The sequence below is a fragment of the Patagioenas fasciata genome, chromosome 6 (assembly GCF_037038585.1).
Source record: "Patagioenas fasciata isolate bPatFas1 chromosome 6, bPatFas1.hap1, whole genome shotgun sequence".
Taxonomy (NCBI): Eukaryota; Metazoa; Chordata; class Aves; order Columbiformes; family Columbidae; genus Patagioenas; species Patagioenas fasciata.
Genome location: NC_092525.1, coordinates 38,609,113 through 38,628,829, shown reverse-complemented (window position 1 = coordinate 38,628,829; position 19,717 = coordinate 38,609,113). Strand labels below are relative to the sequence as shown.

Genomic DNA, 19,717 nt, shown 5'->3' with positions numbered 1-19,717 from the left:
TATGGCAAGTCCTTACCTCTTTCCCTTCCTAACGTCCAACTGGCTGAAGCCCAGTTTGTGTGAACGACACATCTCTTGTGTGCCAGCCGAGAACTTACTTTCTGATCTTCCGTTCGGAATTCTCCTGACCTGCATCTGTCCAGGCCATTTGGCACCAGGTTGAGAGCGGAGGAGCGTGGCATGGCGAGGTGACCGGGCTCTGTGTGGCCGTCCCGCTGGGCTGGAAACCAACAGGAATTCCAGGGACAACTTGCCAAGGATTGCCTTTAGTTTTTAAACTTGGATGCCAGTTTATTTCAATAAAAGCAGTCAAGTCTGACATAAAGAGTTGGGTGTCTGAGGACATAGTGTGGGTCTGATGACTTGGAGTTGTACAAGCGTCCAGCGCGGGTTGTGCGCAGTTAAAAAGGTCAAAGGCGGTGGAGAAGCAGGAAGAAGCAAGCTTGGGGGGGTTGCCAATTTGCAGTGGGCAGCCAGCAGATATTTCTTGTTTCTCAGTGCAATTACTTGAATTTTTAGTCTTAAAAGATGTATTGAAACTTGTGCTAAACTTCCATGATCAAGTGGGAGGGTGGATGGATGCATCATGAAACATTAGCGAAGTTTATCCCGGAGCAGGATCTATACCCTCAAGAAAGGAGGAAGGGACCCTCGCCACGTTGATTTGACAGAAATCCTTCCACTTCCATTGCTGGCGTCTTTTCCTGTGGGTGATTTTGGTTGCTTGCAGGCTCTTACTGGAGATGATCAAATTATGTGTTCTCCGAGGATAAATATCGGGTTTCAGGTCACATTTACATGGGCTGGAGCTGCGCCGTTGCCAGACCAACCAAGTGGGAAAGTTGGCCTTGCTCCATATAAACAGCTCTGACTAAACAAGCCACACTAAATTTGGAAAAGAATTGGGGGAACTCATTTTTCAACTGCTCTGGAGTATTTTATCTCCAGTTACCCCTTGTTATCATTTCATGGGAAGAGTTTCTATTGCTCGCGACTGAACACCATAAAACATTTGCTCCTCAGTCCGTGTTTTAATAGGTTCTGATATATTCTGCACATAGAATTCACAATGATGTCATGTTTGTCTTTTATATATATTATGAATTGCGTAGCTCCTTTCTTTTTGGTCATCACACTTTAAGCTGATCTAAGCAATGTTGACACTGAAGAATCCCACTTCTGAGCCAATTTAGCCATAATTGAAAGGCTTTGCCAAAATCATAGGTATTTCCTTCGATTGTCGGGGCTTTTTTTTTTTCCCAACACCAGAATTTTGTTCTTTGTCCCATTTCCTCTACAACTTTTTCCTGCAGGATGCAGGCAGCGGTCAAGTGAGGTCCAGAGTCCCCTGTAGCAGATTAAGAGGCCACCGCAAGCTGGAAAAGAAAAAGCCCCGATGGAAAATAGGGGAAAACCCTGAGCAGGAAACTCAGCCGGCGCTGGGGCCAACAACATCCTACTGCTGGCTGGGACCACAAAGGGAGAAAAAATGAGAATAAAGCTATAAAGAAGGTTTTGGGAAGCTTCATCCTTATTTGGAGAATAAATTTCTGCCTCCACCTGAGCAGGCTGGTTTTTAAAAGGCTTTCAGATGGGCAGGGATTTTCTGCTTCAGCAGCACAAGCGCATCCTATAATCGGTAGGTCTGGAAAAATCTGGTCTCTTGAAAGTGGAGTGCAGATTATCACCTGGTGCTGTCCCACAAGTAAATCTGTGGGAAACCAAAATACCCGAAAACCTCCTGACATCCCTCCAGCTTTGTGTCACGGCTCCGACACGCGGCCGAGCACCCGTGATGTGCAGCTTGTTCTTTTGCGGGCACGTCCATGTAACTACAGCGCTGTAAACCTCCTTATCAGGCAGTTAAGGAGTCGTTAAATACTGCAGCTGTTTATCCGAATTGATGAAATTACCTCTAGCATCCTTGGTAATATCCCACATTTGGAGCAAATTGGAGCTGGACCTGAAATGAGCACCTTCCAGAAGCTTTTGCTGTTCCCCATTTCTGCAAATTCCTTATCAAGTGAGCTATTTTCCCGTGGCAGTCTCAGCCACACAGATTTAGGCGTTTAAAATGGAAATAAGGTAACCGGAAGTGGTAAATCCTGGGCCACAGCATCTTTTACACCACAGCATCCCATGCCCTTGCTCCTGTAAAACCCCATGCGCTTACTCTTGTAATTATCCACGTTTTTTTCTTTCTTTATCCGTATTTATTTTGATCTTTAAGACGAAAAGAGGGCATGAACGTTTTGGGAACTACCCTGACATTTAACCGAACGGCAGTAAGATCGGTAGCAATTCAGAAAGTTTTGCAGGGTTATTTTGGAAGGTTTACGCTTATGTGAAACAGCAAATATGTCGAGACCTTTCTCTGATTTCATCGTAGCTGCTGCAGACTCACAGCCTGTTGTAGAAAAGACAGAAACATCGTGAAAACTCCCAGTGAAGGCATAAAGGCTTTAAGAAATCACAGTTTGGGAACTACCTTTTTTTGCCTTATACAGAAAATTAGTTGTTTTTTTTTCCCCCAAGCAGAACGGAATAAAATTTTGAAAGCATCAAAATTGCTTGTGGTGTGAAATTATCTTTCTCTGTGTATGCTCAGAAAAACCCCACATTGTCATGGTACTTCTTAATACAAGGAAGAAAGAGTTCTCTCCAGTACCCAGCTGCTATTTAAATCATAGTCTAGGTTTTAGTTTTCAAATTGCCACCGATTCTTTGAGTCACATACATGCACATGCCTTTAATTTTTATCTTCGCTGCCCTCTCTGTCAAGCATTCTTATTTCTTTGATAGGGCTAATGAGTTAATTACTTGGAAATGCCTTTAGGATTCCCAGAAATGAGACTGTCAGTGTGTTTATTGCTGTTATTGCTGCTGCTGAGATCTTGATTGTAGCAAGACAATGCAAGATGAGTGTTCATTGCGGCGTGACTGAGTATCTATTTACATTAAAACAGAGCCTGCAGTGCCCAAGCCTAGAAAATATCCTTTGAGTCAGCTTTAAAATCTCATTGTGTGATAAAATCGGCTAATATGGCTAAACACTACCCAGTATCACTTACATATATATGTTTTTATTAAAACCTTATCAGCTCTTGAACATCCACAGCTCTGTGGCAGCACATCCTAGGGAGCGACTGATAGCATCTTCTCTTAGAGAAACGGATTTGGGGTTTGTTCTGCTCACTCTTAGAAGGAAAGACAATATTTGAAACGCAGTGTTTTCTCTATATCGTTCAAACCGGGTCATCACAACAGCTGGATGCATCTCCGAGGGTTTCCTGACAAAGTGGCCGATCGTACGCTTAGGCGATATTTTGGGTGGCTGGTGACAACCGCTTTGGTTCCACACGACAGTTTCTGAACCCGTGGGCATGAAATACAATTTAATCTTTTAATTTCAGGGAAAACAGAGGCCATCATCAAAAACTTCAGCCCGCACTACAGGCGCCAATACGCGGTGGCTTTCTGCAAGCATGTGCAGGATGAGCTGGAGCAGCATCGCGATTCCCAGTCCCGCTTCCTGAAAACCAAGGTAGGAGGCACCTGAGCCCTTCTCCGGCCTCCAACTGCCCTACAACTCTGCTCTCCTAAAATAATTAACAACTCATTAGCTGTTTAAATCATGCATTTGGTAAGCCATGATGTTTGAAAAACATGACCTGGAAGGGTGTCAGCCACTGACTGCTATACAAGCACAGTACATAAGTGTTTTTTCAGCTTCTTATATTAAATAGTTGAATACATTTGCATCTAGGACACTTTACCTGTGTATTTTCTTATATGCAACCCAAGCGTAGCCAATAGATTTGCAAGTGCAGATGTTTGATTTTTTTCAGGCAGGTTTTTGTGGAAAAGTTGCATTTGGGTGCAGATTTAAAGTTTACTTTTGGAAATTCATCTTTGTTTTGATCTTGTTTGGTTGTCTCGTCGTAGCATGAGAAGAACCACGACACGAGTTTCGGGTACAAAACGTGTTTCATCAAGGTAGAGTCAGATGCTTGGACAATAACGAGTTGCTTCCTGCTGATTGCAAGGTTTTGTAGGAATCCTTGGGCAGAGATCCTACATTCAGGGCAGAAATTTGTATGGGAAACTCAGTTAAACTTTTCAGCTATCACTACAGGGTTCCCTGAAGATGATGGCAATAATCCCCACTGCAAAGTGAGCTATGGGGAGCTGGTTTTTGTTAAAGAAGGAAAGACAAAAAGAGAGACAAAAGCCTCTTAGAGGAAAATGCAGAGAACAAGCCTTCAATATTAAGAAGATAGAAATCTATATTTTTTGGCTGATTTGGAAATAATATATTGAAATGAATAGACCAAAGCAATGTTAAAGGTGGGATAATAGAAGAGCTGCGTCTTTCAGAAAGATGCATATCGGTTACAAGAGCACAGGTGCAAAAGTGATACAAAGAGATGGGAAATAATTTACTGTTTTGTAATAAAACCCTTTGCTGCATCAGTGAAATGTTTTCATTGATGTTATGTAGTGGAAAATGGGAGATAACAAACTACAAGTCATCTTGCATTCGGCGTGCCAACTGAAAGGTAAATAAGAATGTCTCTGTCTCAGGAATCTGCAAGTATTTTTGGAAGGCAGAGCTTCTCTGCTGCCTCCTCACCTCAGGCTACAAGAATTTGGTTGCGTATGTGGTATCTGCCTGAATCAGAGTGATGTTTATGACTCCAGATTGCATCTGAAGACCCCAAAGCCCTCATAGCAAGCAGTCCTGTGGAAATATAGACCTAAAAGCTTCAAAATGGTCAGTAACCCAGACTAATTTCAAATCTCAAAAATTGTCTTTGCAGCCGCTGGCGGAAGCTGGGACGGTCTTGTACGAGGCAGAGGTGCTACATTTTGCTGAGGAGCTGAAGAAGTGGAAGGACAGATATGTCGTTATCAAAAACGACTACACTGTGGATTGCTTTGAGACCAAAGAGGTAAACACTTCTTCCTCTTAATGCTCTTCTACGCCCCCAAGGAAACTGGATTTGCTGCCACCGCCTTGCTTTTAGCAATACCAGGTGAAACTTTGTCCTCGGTGAGGCGGCTCCAGCCTTGCAGAGCTGGCTGGAAACAGCACGGGCATGGCTGAGGGTACAACAAAGCGTTTTGCATTGGCCATTTACATTTGCAAGGACAAGCAAAACATTTTAACAACACTTGAAACCTCCCTTTGCGTGTCACAAAACGCTTCTTATCTTCATATCGTTGTAATATGTCCTCCTGCCTCTGCAGTTGGATTTTAAGTAGTCATTTTTGGGTGGCTCCAGGTTGACTACAGTGAAGTTTTCTTTCGGCAGCTGCTGTAGACCAGTGAGTCTGGGTGATAAATCAAATAGGGCTTTGAAGAAAATCCCATTCTTTTCCTCTCCCTTCTGTCCCCGACTCTTGACCATGGCTGATAAGAACTGAGAGGTTATTTTAAAACATGTTTTTTACATTTAACTGTGTTTTACATTTGACAGGATACATATCAAAAACTCAGTCTGACCAGAAAAAATTTCCCTTTGGGGAATATTCACATATATTAGCTTTATGAGTTGTGTATTTTATGGTTTCCCTCTCCTTAAATCTTTGTTTGACTCCCTCTCTCTTGCTTTTCCAGGCCTACCAGAAAGGAGCCAGCCCAAAATGTCATGTTCTTCCTGCAGGAGGCAAAGTCCTGACTTCAGAAGAAGATTACAATTTGCTGTCTGATAAACATTTTCCAGATCCTCTTGGTAAGCCCTGCTGTGTTCTTACACAGACCTCTTCTGCACAAGCTTTCAGGCCAGACTCTAAAATGGGCTACCAGAAGATATGCACAGCCTGGTTTTTATGTCCAAACACGGCTCCAGGGTGGACGCACACGAGAGGTGCCATAAGCTCATATTCAGAGAAATCCTGGCTGCTTTTTTTCCCAGCGTCGCGGCACAAAGCCGCTGGAAGCTGTGCAGAAGCGGGGCAGGAACCGCACCACCATTGTTCACGGGCTTTGTGGATATTCCTGGTTTATTTGTTTCCATTTTTAGGTGCCAGCTGCCTGTGTTGACTCAGAGTTGATGATAAGTCCCACAGAGAAGGCAGGAAGGTTGCTGCTGCTCAGTTTGTTGTTTCGGGGATGGGAACTGCTGTGGTCCTACCCGCCCCCACCCCACTCCATGAAAATGGAGAAAATTTGGGCTATAAGGGAGTGAATCTCATGTTTCAGAGTCAGATTTGGATGCCACATGAGGAAAGGGATAAGGACAACAAGGATTTTCTTTTTAAAGTCTTGTCTCATGCCACTTCAAGTTTTGACTGTTGGGAGGTGTCCCCCTTGATTCTATGATTCAAGGGCTTGAAGGGACAGTTCCTAAGGCCATATTTTGGATGTTTGGAAACCCTGGAGACAGGGGAACTGCTGCTGTTCCTACATAGTTTAAAGCAGTTTGTTTCTATATGGAACACCATGGGCTCCTATATGGTCTCTATCTGGAAGAGACCAGAATTGCCCACTTATTTGCCATAAAAACGTTTTCCCTAGCAGCTACAGTCCAATGAAATAGTTTCTTTGAAATTTTACGAAAAATGTGTGGTTTCTGGCCACCTCGTACACAAGAGGACACCAGGTTGCTCTGGTGGTTGGTTCTTGCTGAGTTTGCCCATCCCAGCTGTGTCCCCCTGTCCTTCATAGCAGAGGAAAAAAGCCAAACGCCCTAATTTGCAGATTTCCAGTGGACATGTGGGTTTCTTTTGTGTAGGGTCGAGTGAGAAGGAGGTCGCTCAAGCCTTCGTTCAGCTGCCGAGGGAGTTCCCGGTTTACCTGTGGCAGCCCTTTGCCCGACACAGCTACTATTGCTTCCCGGAGCCAGGAGCTCAGAGGCAGTTCAGCGCCGTGCTGGGGGACTGCGTGAGACATGCGAACCACGGTGAGTGCAGGAACGGCCTCCTCCTCTGCCTCAGTCACCCCCGCCAGGATTTAAATAGCTATTATTGTAAAAAAAAGCTGTGAAAAAATGCAGATTGCTTCTGGAAGATGCTTGGCTTTCAGTGCTTTGAGGAATGTGTTAGCACAGCCCTTTTTGCTTTGCTGGGGGCAAAGGTAGGTGGGATTTGAGCTGCGGTGTAGTGATCTTGGGTAGAAAACTGCAGTGAATGGAGTTGGACTCCACGATCCTTGTGGGTCCCTTCCAACTCAGGACATTCTGTGATTCTGTGATTCAATGAAAGTGGCGTTCACTTCTCAGTCAGCTCTTTCAAATCCGGTATCACGATACAAAATCCTACGAGACTTTTACTAGATATTGCATGGCAAACTCTCACCTGTGTTTGCAAGCTTGACACATACATTATAGATATAATTGACCAGGTTTATACGCTGTGGAGGGAACACAGTCTCCCAGTACTTTTCTGTAATGTCATATATACATCACCAATGCTCAGACATCCTGTGTTTTCTGTGGGTGATTAGATGGCAGCTCAAACCCCAGCCATGGTTAAGCTTTGTAGGAGGGACGTGAATGGTGTGTTAGACACAGTAATGATTGTTTGCACAACAGCAAAGTTTAAATCTCACTTTCTGAGTATGTTAGACTAGAAAACTTTAAAAAACCCCAATTTGTGACTTGCTAGGATTACAAAAACAACCTTGCTCCTGTGAAATTGGAAAGCTGGATCGTTCAGAAAAATAAAAGCCTTCCTGTTTTCGAGATTACTTTTCTGCTTTTCCATGAAGCTGACCTGGATCCCCCATTTGTTTCCAGGTTTTTCCCTACCTTTAATGTTGCTTTTGAGTCCCATCTGCTCCTGCTGCCTTTGGTGGGAGATGGGAACACTCAGGAACTTCTCCAGCCATCTCAGCTACTTGGGCCTGAAGCCTGTGCTTGTAGATAAATGAATTGACAGTGCAGCATGTGAACGGTCCCTTTTACTTACAAAAGTGGCTCCCAATGTGGTTTTTTTTAGCTGTCACTTCTGTCTCTGGCCATCAGCTTCACCCCAGGTCCTTCTCAATTGCCATCTCTATTCCCTTGTCCCTACTGCCAAAGCCACTTCTGGTCTCCTTTAGGACTCCATTCCCATGATGAAAACACACGTTACTGTGTCTCTAGGCAGTTCGCTAAGATGTGCGGTTACTCGCGTGGTGCTCGGTGGTGGTTGGTGGCAGGCACTTCTCCACGGGACACGCGGGATTCTTGATCCCGATGTTACCCGGGTGATACGCACTCCCTTGCGAACTCATTTCCAAGCCATGCCGAAGGTGGTGCGACGCAGTGGGCCCTTTGAGATCCGTCAGCCTCCTGCGAACCGGAGGGAGCAGCTCTGATGCAAATCTGTGTAGGTGTGGGGAGGCCGAGGGCTAAGACACCCTGGTAGGCAAATACCCACTCGCTGAGACTGTAAAGACTATTTCATGGCTGGATTAACATAGGTTGGAGGCATCAGTTTAGAAGGAACACGCCTTCAATTGGCACTTCCAAATAGCTTAAGTCTTCATAAATATTCCCTTTATAGCTGCCAGAGGAACCTGAATTCCCATAGCATGCTTGAGGGCAAAGCCTTGCCTGTGTGATTTTCGGTTCTGTTCAGGTTTTAGCTGCGGCGAGCATACAGTAGGAAAGCACTCTAGATTTTGGGAAGCCACCCCTCTGCTCCTCAGTGGAGTTTGGTAAGGAGCTGGGGATACAATCAAGTTTTCCTGGCACTGTCAGACCTTCACGTCTTGAAGCCTGTTCATTAGGTTTGGGGTTTTTCATTTCTCTCTTCTGGAGCAAGTGTAAGAGGCTTGACAAAGCACTTGGCAGCCTTTTTTTTCCTTAAAGTTCAGTGCATCACTCTAGGGGCCAATTCTGAATTGGCAGAAGCTGGGACTAGATGAGCTAATAGGTCTTTTCCATCTCCAGTGCCTGCAAATCTGTGGTTTATTATGTATCATATTGCTCAGCTCTTGCTCGCTAACGCATTTTTTCCAGGATTAATCCCTCTCTGTTTTCTCCATAGTCAAGTTTTTATCGGACGGAAGATGCTTAGTGACACTGGAGTGCCTTCACCAAGGCTCATCCTTTCTGTCACGTTAGTTCTGCTCAGCAGACTAAAGACAGTCTGGATTAAGACCTACTGTTAGGCTAGGAAAAATGAGCAGGTTTTTACAGCTAAGGAAATGGGAGCCCATATTTTCTGGATTTCTCGGAGTTAAACCATCTCCCAGAAACCTGAGTGCTGTGAGTGGAAAAGTGATGACTGCCCGGCACCCCAGTAACCTCAGCTCTGCCCTTGGAGTGAACTTCTTCAGCAGCCTTTTAAAAAAGAACTTCACCATGATTTATATTCATTCTTCCATGACTGAAAAATGTTGCTTTATTAATATTTTTATACGCTTTATTTGCAACCAATTCACCCTACCAAAACCAGGCATCTGAACAGCTTTAGGCACGTGCAGCAATACTAATGAGGCTCAGGATATAAAAGTTGTCTGCTTGTTCTTTTATTAAAAATAATTTAGTGAAAAATCCTTTGAGTTCCATTGTGGAATATAATTTAGTTGGATAAGGAGCAGCGGCCAAGGCAACACTCACCCCAACTCTTCTAAGAAGTGCCAAGTTAGTTAACTTTTGCCAGGGCAGGTTTGGCAAGGGCAAAAGAAAAACAGATGTAATGTCTGACCAGAAGTTGCCTTTCTGTCTTTTCTATAACCTACCGCTTCTGGATTGCATTGGGCTTTAGCCAAAAGCTTGGAGGCGTTTTCGGTTGGACTCTTGTTTTCGCCCAGGAAGCAGAATTGAATTCTGTTTCTTGCTGAGCAGAAACCTGGAGTGAATCAGCGTGTGGTTTTGTGCTGGGAGCCGCCCTGGCACTCAGCGATTTCTTCTTTTTGGAGTCCCTTTGCTATAGATAACCGGTCCAGCCTGTGCTTCTGGGTTTCCTGGTCAGACATCATGGTCAGGAGAACAATTACAAAAGCATTTGGATTTAGCGATCACCGCCGCACGTATGATTCAGATGTACGGATTGCTGGTTCCTCTCCCCACCCCACCCAAATTTTCCTGTTGTGTGCTAAGGGTTTGCAGTTGGAGTGGACAGTGATTATTAGTTATCAATGGAGTATGTAGAAGTTTCGCACCCTTCTTGAGTACAGTTCGGATAAAGCGTATTTCAAACCTTTAAAATGAGCTGAAGACCATCAAGACCTGACTCGTCATGATTTTAAAAGAATTCTAGCAGAATGTTGAGTTTCTGTGAGTTACCCTGATTCTGAGAGTTGACCGAGGGATTAATCTGCGTACAGAAATCATCCCAGCTCGACGACTCATCTGGGCAGCTCCCGCTTTGCTCTTTGCGAGTTGACTTTTGTGATGCCTCAGGATTTGGGGAGCAGATCAGATGCTTTTTGGGTTTTAAGCTGCGAGCTCATGCGATTAAGGGCTAATTACTGAAAATACAAGTGCCCAGGGAGCAGCAGTGAACCCCGACAAACTGGTGGGTGCAGGGGGAACTGCATTGAAGAATGTTGTGTGCCGCTCTGAAATGCCACAGGTCATTTATTATGGAATTTATTACCTAGGCCTAGGATATAAAACATTTTAACAGGTATATTTGCTGATTTCAAAGCTTTTTGGCTTTGATCAGTTAATATGATAAATGAAAGGGTGAGTTAAATTAGTTAAATGACACAAATGCGCATATAGAAAGGTAACATTGAAGGGAGGTCTCTAAATATATGCCATCGATCAGCCAAAAAATGTTACTTTCAGGAGAACAACACGCCAACAGATACAGAGGAGTCAATAATAAAATGTGGTGGTGTGGAGTAACACAGCCAAGTGATGGTTCCTGATAGAGATAATTCCACGTGTAGAGAAGAACGTGCAGCTCTCTGGGTGCAGGGCCACACGATTACATTTTCAGTGTTCGTTTTCCTGGTCTCTTCCTCGTGCCATAGGACATCTGCTGTATTTTCCCAGGGCGGTTATGTAGCCTTCACTGTTTTAGTAAAACTGCAAAATAAACGTTTCATACGACAAATGTGTCAGGACGAAAGAAAGTGGTTGTAAAAGATGCGATTACAAAGGTTAGTGGAGAACTCTTGCTTTCTGATCTCATCTTAGCTGGGAGGTGTTTACCGTGCACTAAATGTGGCCTTATTTGCTTTAGTAGATAATTAGTATTGTTGGCCACATTAGAATTTTTAATATCTACTGATCTTACATTATATCACTATATAAAATATATTACTATATTTGTTTCAGTTTCGATGATTCCTGGTTAATTCAGGAGAATAACAGCACGTGACCAAAAATAAAATCCTAATAGCACTTTTGTGTCATCTTCCCAACAGAAGGGGCAGCAAGAAGGAGAATTTTCTGCCCATAATATTATTTATTAACTTTCCCTCCTTAAGTTTTGCCTTAGCTGAGTTTTTCTCAGGAAATTTCTGTATTGATAGTAGTTTTAAATGCTTCTCAGGCTTTTATAGAAGCTGCGCTTGAGCTGAAGCGTGGAAGGACATAGTTTCTGTAGGAAATAGTTTCCCGTTCTCCAGATTTCAGTCCTTTACGTTCATACGCCCTGAAAATCAAGCTGAAGTTTCTTCTGAATGCTTATTTCATGGTTTTGGTTATTTTAGGAGGTCTTCTTGTTTCCTAGACGAGTTTACCAGCTATTGTGTTTTGCTTGATATCTGCTGTTAAAAGTGCAGAAGCCCAAGCCCTCGGCGCTGGGACAGAGGGAGCTCTGTGTGATGAGAAGGAAAACACAACCAGCAAATTCTGGGAGACCAAGAGTTTCACTTCATCATTTTATTTTCTTTCATCTGGTTTGATTTCACATCCTTATCTCGATGATCACCCTCATGGCACAGGAAGCGAAGGGACTTTCAAAACCATATCCTGTCACTGCCAATTTCACCATAAATAACACTGGAAAAAAAAAATAGAGAAATAAATACATTGAAGAAGTACGAAAAAGAGATGATTTGGCAAGAGGGAAATACAAAATGTACTTTTAAGCTCGTGCAGGGCGTTCTGTCACAGCTTGGCTATGGCAGGACAACTAGGACAGCTTCAGGGTGGTGTTCTCCATTAGTTGTGTCCACATTTCCTTTTTCAACTCTAAGTTTAGCTCACAGGTGTTCTTCTCATAATTATTTCTAGCTTCCCTACTTTACATGTATATAGTATGTGTAGGGTTTACTAACTCTTGGACTGTAATTCAAGGTAATTACTGAAGCATTGATAAAGAGAAGATGACATCAGATACTTAAGCCGAATGATCTATATCTCCATATGCCGAGCAAAGCAGCTGTCACGAGTCCAAACAGGACTTTAGAAAGATTTATTTGGTCTTCACGTTGCAAACAGGGTGGCTCTTCTCTGGAGAGAGCAGCTGAAGAAAAGCATTTTCGTATTGCTTGTTTCAGATAACGTGTAGAAGGGCCAATTAAATAAAGTAGAATTGAGTAGGAAATGGCTTTTTTTTGACATTAAAGAAGGATGTCCTTCTGCACTGGGATTAAAGCAAGAACCTTCTGAAGGCTTTTGTTATCTTTTGGGGTGGGAAAAGGCGCGAATGAAGACTGACTGAAACCCGGGGCTTGTGTCTTGGCTTCTCTCACTGCAGCCGCTGCGCTTTGATTAATTAAATCCCTTTCCAGATAATAAGATCAGACGTGTAGGCCACATGAGGGGCTGAGGCCATGACTTGTCTTTCACCAGACAGGTACCTCAAGTCCAAATGGACTTCTCGAGACTGGTGTGCAAACTTCCATAGAAATATTAATTCTGTCATAACGTTCAAAACCATTTTGCTATAAATATCTTTTGATGAGGCTTGTGGGATGCTACAAAAGCCATTAAATGTTTCAGGACACAGTTTAGGGGTTTTTTAAATATATATAATTTAGAATATTTTGCTTAAAATAAGAGTGTTTTTTCTCTTTCTGGGATGTTTCTGTTCTGCAACGTCATTTCCTTCATCCAGTGTGGTTTTTTGTTCCAGTAAGCCTGCACTGTAGTTAGGATTTTTGATCTGTAGGAGGTGTATTCATACTGAAACACCGAGATGATTAATGTGCCAAGATCCTGATTGTGACAATGCTCTTCTTACCTCTGTCACCTCCACACCCTGGGCTGATTCTCTTTGCTTTTTACACATTACTGATCCCAGGGTGATGTGGAAGAGCCGCTGCCTTGTGCCCACCAACAAGCTCATTTATGCAGCTCTAAGGTCGTATCCAAGCTCCAGCTTCAGACTTCAGCAGCCGCAACAATTCTCACCTGCACCAAAAATACAGTAGCTGGTTTGGAAAATGCTTGGAGACTGTTGGAGATGTTGTGATTCTTTGTGTATGTTGGTGCAGCACGCTCTGGTTTTAGGCTACGGGACATGAAGCTGCTGCTCCCAGCAAAGGGACGTGCTTTGTAATCTCTTTATACGTGTTTTGTGAGCTGCAAAACAAATAGTTAAACCCGCCGAATGTTGGTTTGGTGGTCTCGGAGGGAACTCGCGCTGCTGAACGTTATTTGCTATAAATACAGGGTATTATTGGCGGGTTGCGTCCTGTTTGGAAATGACCTCATGCAGCTTCTGTTGGTGGTTGGCAGCTCCTCACCGCATTTGCTGTGAATAATGTGACAGTTCGTTGCTCTCAGGAAAACATCAGAGCTGTGGGGCTGATGCTTCTCTGACCAAGGCCATTGTACTTCATTCTTGACTTGGATAATAATAGGACCGGGCTCTGTTGTGTAAAATTCAGCAGTGTGTCCTTTTGTTCAGAGGATCATTTCCAGAGGTGCTGTAGCTGTGTTACAAGCCCTGGGCTAATTATCTTTTCCAGAGGTCCAGTTCCCAAGCAGATGGATTCACTTCTGTTTTCTTACCTGCTGTCCCCTTTGGGTTGGCACCATTTGCTTATTTTTTCAAGACAGAAATTTTCAGAACTTCATTTTTTGGAGCTGATGAACTTTCTTACCAACTTTATCATATCTTACAAGCTCTTAAATGATGCTGGAAACTCAGGTGCTCGCTTTTTGCCACCAGCTAATGTGATAATGGGACGGTCTTGCTCTCTCTCTGTGTCATGTTCTTGATCCTCTGCATGATGATATTTCTCATACACCTCACAGGAGAAAGTTGCTCATCATTAAACAGAAACTACATGAGCAACAGACAATAATCGCTGTAGTCCATACTCACGGCAAGTAAACCCCAGGCAGGTATTACCAGAAACGCTAGAAGAAATGCTCTTGTGGAAAACCCGTGCTATGAAGATCACGCTCAGAAAGGGAAATTGTTCTTTGTCATGCTCATTTATTTTTATTTGATGGGCATCCCCTAATTGTGGTGTTGGGAGGTGGCAGGATGATCCCTTAACTGCAGGAATGTCTTTTGTTCCCTGATATTCTCCAGCTCCAGGAGCTATCTTTGAAGTACCAGTGCAAGAGATGGGAATGTCCTGTGCATTTAGATGTCTTAAAAGTTTCCTTTCCTTTCCTTTCCTTTCCTTTCCTTTCCTTTCCTTTCCTTTCCTTTCCTTTCCTTTCCTTTCCTTTCCTTTCCTTTCCTTTCCTTTCCTTTCCTTTCCTTTCCTTTCCTTTCCTTTCCTTTCCTTTCCTTTCCTTTCCTTTCCTTTCCTTTCCTTTCCTTTCCTTTCCTTTCCTTTCCTTTCCTTTCCTTTCCTTTCCTTTCCTTTCCTTTCCTTTCCTTTCCTTTCCCTCCTTCTAGTTTTAAAACCAATTAGAAATGGAAATATTTTTTATTAAAGGGTGTGTTTAATGGAAAGCAGAGGAAAAGCAACAATCTAAATAGATCTGAAAGAAACAAGACAAGAGGGGAAATGACTTGGAAGGAGAAGAAAATGAGGAAAAATGTAATTTGCATTTCGTAGCATGGAATCTATTTCACTGAGGGTAGTGTCCAGTGAGTGGTGGAAACACCATCTTTTGAGACTGCAAAAATCAAATATGAAACACTTACAATCCCAACCTAAGGGTTTTTCGGCTTTATCCACCTCCTGCTATCTTTTTGCATTATCACAAGGAGGAAGGCCCATCAATGGTGCCTGTGCAGAGATTTTTCTTGTCTCAGGAAAACTATATATAAAGAGATCGGTGAGAAAGAGCTACAAAATCAATGTTTTGGCTCTGCCTTCACCTGAACCAGCTTTCCACCACATGGATAAGCAAACAAGGAAATGTTATTTAGTGACTGCAGAATTTTTCACCAAATTACAGGCAGCTCTCCTGCTCGGGAACGTACACATACATGCAAGTGCGGCAGGAAACAGATGAAGCTGGAGTGGATAACTTCCGAGTTTTGGTAGACAGATGATGGGCGTTATGTCAGAATCAGCATTTCTTTAATTAAAACCCGTGCTCTGTGAGCTCAGACTTCTGGATTCTGTTTTAACGCTTGTTCATCTATGGCTTTGGGCCCCAGCCTTTTGCAAAATGTCAGCCAAAAAGCTTAGATGGCCCTCAGTTGTTTAGCTCGCTTTGCTAAAGCACTTTGTCCGCAGTCGATATACCCCTTCGCTATTATTAACAATAAAATAAATACATTTATTGTAATAAAAGCCCATCTGGGAGAAGGACATTTATTGGCTTGCAATAGGGGCAAGCAGTATGTTTGAAAGGATGACATACTCTGTTTTTACAGATCATTAAACATCATGCCTGCAGTTCCTTGGCTCTCTGAACACTTTAACGCAGTAACGCTGCTGCTGCGTCCAAAAATCAGTTTGCAGAATTAGGCAGGATGCAGAAGGGAGCTGTGAACCGCTGGCGTCTCAGCAGAACAAACCACCCCGTCACTTCTGGGAGGTGGAAAATCCTTGCTGTCTGGATATCGCATCCCCCTCAAGTCCCAGCAGGCGCTAGAGAAACATTTCCCTGCTCGTCCCAAACACACGTTTTTCCATGTGGCTGCACGAGTGGTACAAAAATGAGCTGTGTTGCTACTTATGCTAAGACTTTTAGTCTTGTCTTTTCTATTTTTAAAGTGGATAAATGATACACCATCCGTCTTCAAGCACCTATTAGATTCCTGTTGCTTGATGACCATTTCAGCCTCCTCTTTCATGCTGCAATAATTAGTTTGAATAGCTCTATTAATGACAATTACTGTTCATGGTTTAAACTGCGGGTGGGAGAGCGCATGGGAACTTGGGGCTGAAGAATCCCAGAATGTCAGGGATTGGAAGGGACCAGGTCAATCCCCCCGCCGGAGCAGGAACACCCAGCTGAGGTTCCACAGGAAGGTGTCCAGGCGGGTTTGAATGTCTGCAGAGAAGGAGACTCCACAACCCCCCTGGGCAGCCTGGGCCAGGCTCTGCCACCCTCACCATGAAGAAGTTTCTTCTCAAATTTAAGTGGAACCTTTTGTGTTCCAGTTTGTACCCATTACCCCTTGTCCTGTCACTGGTTGTCACCGAGAAGAGCCTGGCTCCATTCTCCTGACATGCACCCTTTATATATCTGTAAACATGAATGAGTCCCCCCTCAGTGTCCTCTTCTCCAGCTCCAGAGCCCCAGCTCCCTCAGCCTTTCCTCACACGGGAGATGCTCCACTCCCTTCAGCATCTTGGTGGCTGCGCTGGACTCTCTGCAGCAGTTCCCTGTCCTTCTGGAACTGAGGGGCCACAACTAGACACAATATTCCAGGTGTGGTCTCCCCAGGGCAGAGCAGAGGGGCAGGAGAACCTCTCTGACCTACTGACCAGCCCCTTCTAATCCACCCTAGGTACCACTGGCCTTCCTGGCCACAAGGGCCCAGTGCTGGCTCATGGTCACCCTGCTGTCCCCAGGACCCCCAGGTCCCTTTCCCCTACACTGCTCATGATTCCCTCATTATTTGCCCCGATGACCAAACATTCATCTGCCAAGTGATGGAGAACAAGCCGCAGCTTGTAGCCTGGAGCATCCTGTTAGGAGACTGCAAGTCCCACAGCAGCTGAAACGTTGGATGCAGCTGAAATTAGGAACAGGACCTTCTAAGTGAACACTTCTGCACCAGCTGCAAGAGCACTTGGTGTTGAGGAATCTGTTTTTCTGTGTATCATTTTGATAGTTAAGGTTTCAGATGTTTTTTTTAAAGAGGGATTTGAGCTGTTAATACACTGCAAGGAAGCTTGTTCCTACAGACAGCTTTCTGCAGTACTGAACACACTCAACCGTGTCTTTAAGAGATGTGCAAATTTGGGGAGATTTATAAAGCCATTTTGTGTCCAGATGACTGTCCATCTTTTTAAAATGAGCTTTACAGCAGTTATTCTATTATGTTTATAAAAGGAACGTATGACTAGCAATATCTTATCTGTAATTAAAATTAGACTCTATGCCTGGATATATAGAGCCTGTAGGTGGGTGTTATTTTAAAATTGAACAGAATGAACAGAAATTTGGTTTGCTCTCCACAAATAAGCAGATGTTACATTCATTAGCAGCTGGAGAGGCTGCCCGGGTGATTTTTCCAGTGCAGCCAGCCTGGATTAAGCACGTAGCATCAGCCTGACTATCTGTGAAGCCTCACTGGCCTTATGATGGAGGACTTTCAATAAGATTTATGGTTTTGTATGGGCAAGGATGACCAACAACCACCATTCCACCAAGCCCCCCTAACACACTCGATGTTCTATACAGACAGCGGGGACACATTTATCACTCATGAGAGGTGCTGGCCGGATTTGCGGAAGGGAAACCCCATGCGAGGGCGTTCGGGAGAGCAAAGCACACATCGTCCTTTCTGCTGACGAGCAAATCGCTCCCAGTGCTGCTGGGCTTTGCCACCTGCCCTGTTTGCAGCTGCAGCGTCTGCTCCCGTCTCCCACGCACCGTCCTCTCTCCCGCACGCAAGCGGGGCCACCCCAACAGCTTATTCATTGTATTCCCTTTTCATAAACGGCTAGATCTGATTTACAGAAGCGCTGGCTCTTCCCTGGTGAGATTTCAGAGGATGGGCACCGCTGTGCCTTTCAGCTTGGGTACAATTCCCTTTTCTTGAGCCCTGTCCCATCAATGTGCCTCTGTCTCGTGTGCCTCGCCAACAGCTTCAGCACGGCCCAACGCTGGATGGGTCTAGTTGTTCAATGCCTTACACTGATGCAATCTTTTCCTCCTATGGAAAGTGAGAATGAAATGGCCTAAATTAAGCAATTGTAATAGCCTTGAAGGATAAAGCTTCCTTTCTACTTTGAGCTGTCTTTGTAAGTGGTAAGACTGCCATAATAGTGTTTTTCTCCTGTGTTTACTGGCATAGGAAAGAATGTGTGATTGGGATTTTATGGTACTTACAGCTCGATATGTTTCCCATGAACTATTCAAAAGAATCTCTCTTGGATTTTTAGCACCTTCTTCCCACTTCTCTACGGGGTTGGGGACAGTCAGAACAGAGAGAAAATACTCCCTTGAGCGTGGACTTTAAAACTTGGTGATCTTAGAGGGCAGACTCTTGTCAACACTGAGGCGTCATCGTCTCGGCGGGTCCAAGGTCCAGCCCTTTGGATGGTCTTTTGTCCCTTTTGGTTAGGAGGGAGCACAGCTGCGAAGGAGGAAAACATGTGAGTCACGATCGGAGGGCTGCGGGAGCTGCAGTTCTCCCTTCCTCCAGCCAAGCCTGGCCCTCGTCTTGTCAAAATAGTCAGAGTTTAATTTTGAGAGGACGAGAGCTTTCAGATGCAACGCTCCACCAGTTTCTCAGGTGGAATACTCCATTCTTTCACTAAAGCTGCTGTTGGGCAGTGAACGGCCCGACTTCCGACTCTTTTACAGATATTTTAGCATCCTGGTTTGTGACTTGCCATTAAAAATGCTGTAAGTCATGGAGGTAGCAGTCAAGGTATGGCTGGGGTTTTACCTGGCTGGTTTTCTCTCATTTGATCATCATGTGAGCTTGAAGAAATCTCTCTGGACCTCCAAATATCTGCAAAACAGGGATCGGATCTATAGACTGGCATGGTGAGAGTGTTTACAGCACCTCAGTATGTATAGCATACGTTCCTGAAGCAGTAATTACGCACAGGGGAAACTCTGAAAGGGCAAATTCTGACATTTGAGCTCTTAGCAGATCTGAAACCTCATTGCCTTCCCTGCAGATAAAATCTACACAGTACTGTTTTCAAACAGTAGGCATGGTGAAGCATTGATTAAATTAATTGTAGGTTTCTGTAGCTTTTGTTTTTGTGTAAAGTGCATGGAGGAAGCATTTCAGGCATGACTGTAGTGTTAATCCTTCGTCTTTCCCATAGTTTGTATAATCCCTGTATTGCCTTTGGCGTGTATGCAAGCCTCCTACGAAGCTTCTCTCTTCAGAAGGTTCATGAACAAGCCTAAAGAAGTGTGTTGCTCGACAGGCAAGGCTTGAGAACTTACCCTCTGACTCTTCACATAACAGCTGTTTATACATACCAGTGCCTTTAGCAGCCTGCTTACCTTTGAGAGAATTAACATTCCTCTTCCCTCCTTTCTTCCTGATTTGCACAACAGGACTTCAGCTGATCAAGGCCTTGAAGAGGGGATGATAAACTATTGTGGCTTTGTTTTTCCTTTAAGATAATAATCCTCACAATAACCTCTGTTTCACAGCAAAGACACAGCACTTGAATTCCACAACTATGTCAGTGATGTTTTTCCTTACTGAGGTTTGTCAATCCTGATTGCTCTAGGGAGCTCTTCCACATTTTGAGGCACAGATCATAACAAACTGGTCTACGTTAGCTGGATTTTTATGTGCTCTCATGCGAAGGAGAATG

At 44.0% G+C, this 19,717-nt stretch overlaps 1 protein-coding gene across 2 annotated transcripts in view; it reads left to right on the top strand.

The window, feature by feature from the left end:
• Window positions 1-19,717, top strand: part of NIBAN1 (niban apoptosis regulator 1) — a 58,075-nt gene that overhangs the window by 22,262 nt on the left and 16,096 nt on the right. For both annotated transcript variants that reach the window (XM_065842109.2, XM_071810567.1), the window contains 4 exons: window positions 3,414-3,544; window positions 4,821-4,952; window positions 5,621-5,735; window positions 6,738-6,905. In XM_065842109.2, coding sequence (XP_065698181.2) covers window positions 3,414-3,544; window positions 4,821-4,952; window positions 5,621-5,735; window positions 6,738-6,905 — 546 coding nt within the window. The remainder of the gene's footprint in view (window positions 1-3,413; window positions 3,545-4,820; window positions 4,953-5,620; window positions 5,736-6,737; window positions 6,906-19,717) is intronic.